Source organism: Chinchilla lanigera, unplaced genomic scaffold (assembly GCF_000276665.1).
Source record: "Chinchilla lanigera isolate Chin_1 unplaced genomic scaffold, ChiLan1.0 scaffold00054, whole genome shotgun sequence".
In the NCBI taxonomy this organism is placed as follows: Eukaryota; Metazoa; Chordata; class Mammalia; order Rodentia; family Chinchillidae; genus Chinchilla; species Chinchilla lanigera.
In genome coordinates, this window is record NW_004955455.1 from 6301566 (window position 1) to 6309389 (window position 7824).

General features: G+C 40.9%; 1 protein-coding gene and 1 long non-coding RNA gene across 2 annotated transcripts in view; both read right to left on the bottom strand.

Annotated features, from left to right (window-relative positions):
- Window positions 1–7123, bottom strand: part of LOC102018565 (low affinity sodium-glucose cotransporter-like) — a 58528-nt gene extending 51405 nt beyond the window's left edge. Inside the window, exon 1 of the mRNA XM_013520298.1 lies at window positions 6999–7123. Within this exon, the coding sequence (XP_013375752.1) occupies window positions 6999–7088 (90 nt within the window). The 5' untranslated portion in view covers window positions 7089–7123. The remainder of the gene's footprint in view (window positions 1–6998) is intronic.
- LOC106149836 lies at window positions 3011–5251 on the bottom strand. Its single transcript, XR_001236267.1, has 2 exons — window positions 5182–5251; window positions 3011–3277 (listed from the first exon to the last, which is right to left on the bottom strand). It is a non-coding gene; the product is annotated as an uncharacterized LOC106149836 (long non-coding RNA).
- Window positions 7124–7824: the final 701 nt, after the last annotated feature.

The following is a 7824-nucleotide window of genomic DNA, read 5'->3' on the forward strand; positions in this document are numbered from 1 at the left end:
CTAAATGTGGAAAATCTGAAAGGTTTCCTTCTAAAATTAAGAATAAGAAAGGATGTCCACTATCACCACGCTGTTCACCACAGTACTCAAAACATTAGCAGAATAATTAGGCCTGCAAAAATAATAAAAGGGATATGTGTAGGCAAGGTACAACTCAAATTATTATTATTTTCAGGAGGCATGATCTTCTGTATGGGAGATACAAAAAATTCACCAAAAGGCTCTTAGAATTAATATCCTGATTCAGTAATGTAGCAAGATACAAAATCAACCCACAAATATCAATGACATTCTTATACACTAATAATGAACCCAGTGAGAAAGAAATTGGAAAATAAAGTACCATTTACAAAAGCACTAAGAAAAATTAAATACTAGGAAATAACCTAACCAAGGAAGTGAAAATATCTACAATGAAAACTAAAGCTCTCTGAAAAAGAAAATCAAAGCGAATATCAGAAAGTCAGTGATACCCGTTTCTGGGTAGGCAGTACCAATATAGTAAAAATGACCATACTTTCAAATTGAGATGCAATTAAAGAAATCACAATGAAAATTCCAACGCAATCTTCACAGAATTGGAGAAAAACATCCTACAATTTGTATGGAACCAGAAGAGCAAATCAATGGGTAAAAAGTAAAGTGAGAGGCATCACAATCTGGGACTTGAAGTTATATTGCAAAGCTAGTGATAAAGACAGCATGGTACTGCCACAAAAGTAGCCATGAGGTTAGAGGATGAAGAAACAATCCTAGTAACACTCAGCACCATGTTCCAGAATGGTAGTAAGCTAGAGAATTTGTTCCTTGGAATGGGGTTCAGTGTTCTCAGCAATCCAGGACCTTGATCCCTACATCTAAGAGAGAAAGAAGCCTAGGTACTGCTCCAACAGGCAGCAGACCTTGGAATCATCCACACGATTCTGAGTTTAGGTGCACGTGGAATACAAAAGTTGTAGGGTCAGGAAAGTTTCCACCCAGATTTCAGAAGAAGATCTGGGAGGCCAAGAAATGTATCCCGAAGAGGGCAGTGTGTGAAGTTGTGAGTGTGAAGTTATAGGTGCAGTGGAGATACCAGAATATTGAAGAAACCATAAACATGGATCATCTGAGGAAAGCTGGAGCAATGAGTAAAGCCAGTCCAAGAGAGAAGCTGTGGGATCTACAACCACTGGCAGTGCCATAGGGGTGGAGCAATGCAAGACCTTTGGAGTTCACATCTTGCCCAGACTGCTTTGGATGCTGGACATGGAGCTACAGGACTTAATGCTTGCCTTGCTGGATTTTGGACTTCCTTTTGCCCCATTCTTTTTGATCCCCTTCTTTTTGTGTGTGTTTATTTCTTTTTTTTTTTCCTTCCAGTACCAGGAATCGAACTCACAACCTTGCACTTGCCAGGCAGGTGCTTTGCCACTGAGCTAAATCTCCAGCCCTTGATCCCCTTCTTTATTAGAATAGAAATGTCTATCATGTGCCTTTGTACACTGGAAAAGTTTAACTTTCTTTTCATTCGTACAGGGGCTACCAGAAAAAGGTTTGTCTTAAATTCTCAGAGGAGACTTTAGACTTGGACTTTTCAGCAATCTGAAACTGTTAGGACTTTGGCAACTCTTGGAGATGGACTAAATGTCTTTTGCATAAAGGTTTGTGCATGAGTCTTTGGGGGGGCATCAGGGATGGAATGTTATGGCCTGTGTCTAGTTGTTCCCTCAAAGCCTCATTCAATCATAGGTAGGGCTGCTGCTGTTGCTTGCTTCTTTGCTACTTTGCCATTTTGCTGCCTTATTCTTACCATGAACTGTTTCTCCTCTGCAATAGCCTTTTGCCATACCTCCCTGCCTTGGAGACAGCCAACTATGAAATGAAACCTCTACAAACTGTGAACTACAGTAAACTTTCATCCTTTACCTGAGGGATGTTGATTATTTTGTCTCAGCAATGAGAAAAGCCACTAAGACAACTCAATTGTTCATGTTTATAGAAGCACAATTCATAACAGTGAATCTTGCAAGCAGGCTGTATGTCCATCAACAGATGAAAAGATAAGTAAAATGTAGCATTTACACGCAATGGGTTACTATTGTGTCATAAAGAAATACAAATATGAGTCATTTGTAGGGAAGTCAGTGCACCTTGAGAGAGTAAGTGAAATAAATCAGACACAATATCACATGATTTATCTTGTATGAGAAATCCAAAGTATAAATTAAGACCAAAATTAATACAGATGATAGGAAATATAGAGATAGATCTTTCTCATGGGGATTGGATCAAGAGATGGAGGGAGCAGAATGAAAGGGAGAGAAAGGGAATGAAAAAAAGAATGAAGAAGAGTTATATCCATGTACAAACTACATAAAAGTCGTGCGATTATGTATTGCAAGCATGTATAAAAAAGGGCAAGGGATCAAGAGATGGATGAAGAGGGGATGGAAGGAAGGGTAAAGAGATGAAAAAATGAATTAAAATGTATTATGTACCTCTACCAATTCCACATGAGGAATGTAAACATTAATTACTACAAACATGTACCAATAAAAAATATATGGCAGGAATTCAGATCAAATACTCCAACAATAGAATGTACATGTGATTCACATATGCCATGCCAACATGGTGGTCACATAATTCCTTCTTAGTTGTGGTCTGATTACAGACAGCCACATCAAATGCCAAATTCACCTCTTTCCCCTTGCACCGAAAACCCAAACAAAGCCAGTCTCAAGAGTCCTCCCCTCCAGCTCACAGGTAACATCTGATGCTGTCCCTGGGCTTCATTTAGGGACTCTTCCCCCTCCCAGGTGTGATGGCAGAGTGTGTGGGAAGTTTCACTTGCAAGTTGGAGTTGGTGGGCTTATACTTACACCCTGTAGGGTGTTTGCAGGAATCCTTAGTGTTTGGAAGAAGGGTGATGAAGAGAAGGGGCTGGGATATGCAGAATCTGATCCAGGATTCCAGCCTTTGCAGTACTTGTTTGTTCATTCATTCCCTCAGTTTTTTTCTTTTTTTGTTTACCATTCTCATATCTGCTGCTCCCTGAAGGGGCAGGGGCTGGAGCTGTGCAGGCCAGCCATGGTGGCTCTGTTTCCCCTCCAATGATCCAGATGTTAGGCATCATCTTTCTGATTAACGTTCTGGTTCAGGGTACAGGAGCTCCCCCACTACAGAGTACCTGTGGCTTCAGTGAATCACCTCTTAGCGCCTCAGATGCCACTCATCCTCCAGTCAGCCACTCTGGATCTCTTGGATATATTCTTGTCTTATGGGTTTTCCAGTCCTTGTGTGACACCAACAAATCAGACAGAAAACCTCAGAAAATTTGAGAGAACAAGAATGCTGACAGCAGGGGTCACTGTGGGACTTCTAATGGAGAGCTCTTTCATGTGCATGTACTCTGATGCCTGTGTTCCTGGGAGATAAGCCTTGTGTATTCACCAATGAGAACTCAGATCATGGTTCTCTCTGGGCCCAGCAGTCTCCTGATCTCCAGCCTGAGAAGTTGTTCTGACACTTGCTTCCATTCTGACTTTTCCCATGAAGCAGACCCTGTGCCTGCCCTGTCAGCCTTTTCTAATACAAGACCATTCACTCAGGTTTCTTATTGTTCAAGAATGGTGAGGACAGAGAGTAGTTGGGACAAATCTTGCATGAGAAGCCATTTTTTGAATGAGGTCCACAGGGAGGATATAAGGCTACTCCAAATCCTTTTTACACTACAAGGGCTGTATTTACTCTAGTTTGGGCTTCTGTCATGCTTATATATTTCTCTCACTGCACAAATAGGTATAGATCTCACAGCCTTGCATCATATTCCCACCTTGTGTCTGCCTCTCTAGGTCAGACCCCCAAGCAATGTAACGCTCACCTCTGATTTAGCAGCTATAAATCTTTGTCTCTTTCTTTCTCCCAACCTGTACTCTTTCAGCAATACTCCCTCTCCGAATCTCCAGGAATGTTGGCCAGACTCATCTGATACCTGAACAGTGGCATCAGTGTTTATCATGAAAATACATTGTGGTGTCAATGGAAATCAAGAAAACTTCCCTGTTACCTTCTGAACTAATAGCTAGCATCAAAGGAGAACCAGGATTCTGGGTCATTAGTCACCTTTCTGGGTCAAAAGTTATCTTTATTAACTTTTTGTTTATTTTTGGCCTTTATAGCAAGCATTCATCTGAGTGTTTCTTTTAGATTTGGGCTGACAGACCTGTAGCCTACAGTATCATACAGGACAATAGGGAAGTGAAGTAAACACCCTTTGCTGGAGCTATCAGGTTTTTCACCAGCCTCTCACTGCCTGTGAAAACATCCATTATCAGTGGTGACAATTTCATCCATTCATGCACAATTGATAGAGTCTGCCTCCCTTCCATGGAAATATCACTTAGGGAACTTACGGGTTATCACTAATAGAGCATATCATCTTTACACAGGCAGAAATTATTTTCTCAAGACACAGAATCTCTCAGTGAGAGACAGTGTGGTTACATTTCTTTTACTCTTACATCATCATAGAGGATTTCTTTATCAAAAATGCCGGTTTGCAGTACAAAACTGATTAGGAGATATGAATTTAGGGAGTAAGAAATACTTGGTACATTCAAAATAGATAGTTTGATGAGAATTTAATAATTTATGATGTTGGAAACAGAGTATCTGGAAAGCCTGTGGACAGTGAAAACCATGACCTGTGGCATCACCTGTGGACAGTGAAAACCAGGGACCACTGATGTCTGTGCAGAAGATGCACAAGTTCAACTGGGAAGTGTGTTGGTCTACAGTGACTCCACATATTTAATCTCTGAGGAGCGGTTGGAACCGCTGAAGCTGGAAAGTAATTACATGTGTAGGACGAAGCCAGCCTGAGAACAAGGGAGCTCCTTGAAGCATGTAAATAAGCAGGTGTAGCTTGTTAACTGATTGTTGGGCAGTGAGGTGGAAATTAACCAACCTCTCGAGGGTATAAATAAATGCTCTATTGTTCTTGGGCAGTTCCCCTTCACCGTTTAGGAGAGAGAGGACATCCACCTGATCCCAGCTTTTTGTCACTTGTCTATTTTTTCCTCGTTCTCACAGCCATTCATTCCCAGGGTACAACAGATCCATAAAAGGAGCAAACAGTCCAACCACACCATCTTCCTCTTCTAAATGTAGAAAGTTGTAGGAAGTGCGTTAACTTACCTTCAATGCTCAGCTATGTAATGTTCGGTAAAGGGTTGCGATATTGTGGCCAACAGAGGGTACTCTGGGTATGACAATAAAGTGAGAGATAGAATGTGACTTTTATGGGGGAAATAACTGGCTTTTCTAGTGGGATTGAGTGCAGTGTACCTCAGGGTTGTGTGACCATCCCACAGTTGGGGCTGAGCTAGATTCAAGAAGACACTCACTGCTATGCTTGTCTGCCATAGGAATGATCATTCAGGCCACCTTTTTCTATGATGACTAGAACCACCACCCACCCCAGAGTCCATGAGGGGCTAGAAATGGGACAGGAATATTTGCAAGAAGTGACTTGCTCTGAGCAATGGAAGGAAAGAAGGAGAGATAAGGATGTGTTCTGCATGACTCAAGTTTCTTTCATTCTCCTCCCTTTCTTCACTCCTTTCTTCCTTCTTTCCTTTCTTACTTTCTTTTTTTTTGAGATGTGGTCTTGCAATATAGACCAGGGTAGGCTAGAACTCATGATCTTTTCATCTCAGCCTCCCAAGTGCTGGGTTTATAGACATGCACCACCACACCAAGCTCAATGCTCTTTCTTAATATACAATCAGCATTTGCCTTGTTACTCTGCTGTTACCACTTCAGAGAGTCCAGGTGGGAGGTTCTACCTCATTGCCCCCTGGGTTTGCCTTTGGTAAGCTGGATTTGCAGGGTTGCATCTTGTTTAAGTGTCTTCTCATTTTTAACTTTTTAATGTTCAATTCCTGGGTTGATGCTTGGCAGTTGCCTATGGTGAGTAGCTTTTTTGCTAGTATTTTGAACCCTTAGGAAATGACTACTTCTTAGAGGTGTCTTCCAGCTGTAGATGGCTTTTGGGTTTTGAGTCTGTTGAAAGATCCTACTTCTTCAATTTACTGGGGGTGAGAAATTGATGCCTAATACCCCAGCCTACAGTTCTTTGGCACTGGCCTATTGTATTTTTTATGACCCTTAGGCACTGTGAGTCTTGGTATACCAGGAAGAACAGCTGGTTAGAACAATTATGTCACCTTGGTTAAAGAAGTATAATCAGTAATAACTATCAGTTTTCCACCTTTAACCATATGAACTAGATTTGTGATTATGTAACAAAGTTTAAAACAAACTAGAAAATTGTATACAATAAACAAGCCCTTAATATGACAATTTTACTCTCAAAGAAGAAAATTTAAAGGTGGTTGGGGGAAAATAGAAATAGAAGAAGAGGAAGAGATTAGAAGCAAGGCTGGAGAACAAAGGAAGATCATGCAAACTTTGTGAAACTGGTGCAGAAGACAGGATGGAGAGAAGAAAGAAATAAAAAGAAGAACAGAACAGAGCAACAACCACAAAAAACCTAGAAACCATGCTCACACTCATATAAAAACAAGAACAAGCAATGAAAAAAATAAAACAAAAACAAGGAAACAAACTAAAAACTAAAGAGGAGAAAGAGAGAGATGGACAGATCCACTTAAAGGTGTGTCTCTGCTGTCACTGGTGGACAATATGGGCAGAGTCCAAATCTGTGTTGTTTAATCCCATCAAGCAAGCAGTAGCTTTACAGTGGAGTGTTGATAATCTCAGTAAGCATTCATCTTCATTTCCCCTGAAGTTTAGACTGGTTTCTGGCCATGAGGCTGGAACCAGACCCATTCAGCCTGCAGCAGTAGTGCACCTTCTTCTATGACCTTGAACTCAGCTGGAGGCCACTGTGTAGAGCCAGCAGTAGTTCTGAGTTTCAAGCTCAGTTGTTTCTTCCCCAAGATGACTCCCAGCCCCTTCCTGTGGGAAGTCTGAACCCCTGCACCACTTACCAGCCACCGCAGTCCTCTGCATCCACTGCTCCCTTCCACTGGTGTGTCTCTCTGTGGAGGCCTCCGGATTAACCGGCAGTCAACATGCATCTGCAGGTTCAAGCTGCTCTCTCACATGCAGTGAGTCTTGGCTTAGGGAGAAGACACTACCTGCCACTTCCTTCTTCTTCACTGAAGTTTCTCTTTTCACTCTCCCTTCAATTCTCCCTTCAGTGGATCCAGGGGACCCACTACCCTCCTCCTTCTCTTCATGTAGCTGTATCCTAGTGTCTGGACACCAAATCTTTTTTTTTTTTAATTTTAAAAATAAAAGGAGTAAAACATTAACAGACAGACAACCTTTTACAAAATAGCAAAAGAACACTACAGAGCAAACAGAGTTACAAACAAAGTGGTAGGAAATTAACAATTCTTGTTGTATTACATATTGATATATTCAAAGTGGTTTCTCCTGAAAACAAATACAGATGTGCAATATTGATCAATCAAGGACTGATTAACAGTTTCTTTCAGCAAAGAAATAGAAGACAGCAGAACAACTATGTTAACTATCCTATATATGCATATATACAAAATTTCTCCTTCTTTCTCTTCTCTTTTCCCACATTCCAGTTGCCCTTTACCCTTGAGCATTTTCCTATCATTACACAATGTTTATTATACCTCTGAGTTTATATTAACTCTTTCAAGTTTTACACTACTGAGACAATGTGGTGCTTGCATATGCAGGTCTGATTTACTTCACTTATGAGTATGGTCTCTAGTTGTGACCATTTACCTATAAAAACCTCGTTTATCTTTCTTTATAGCTGAGTAATATTCCATT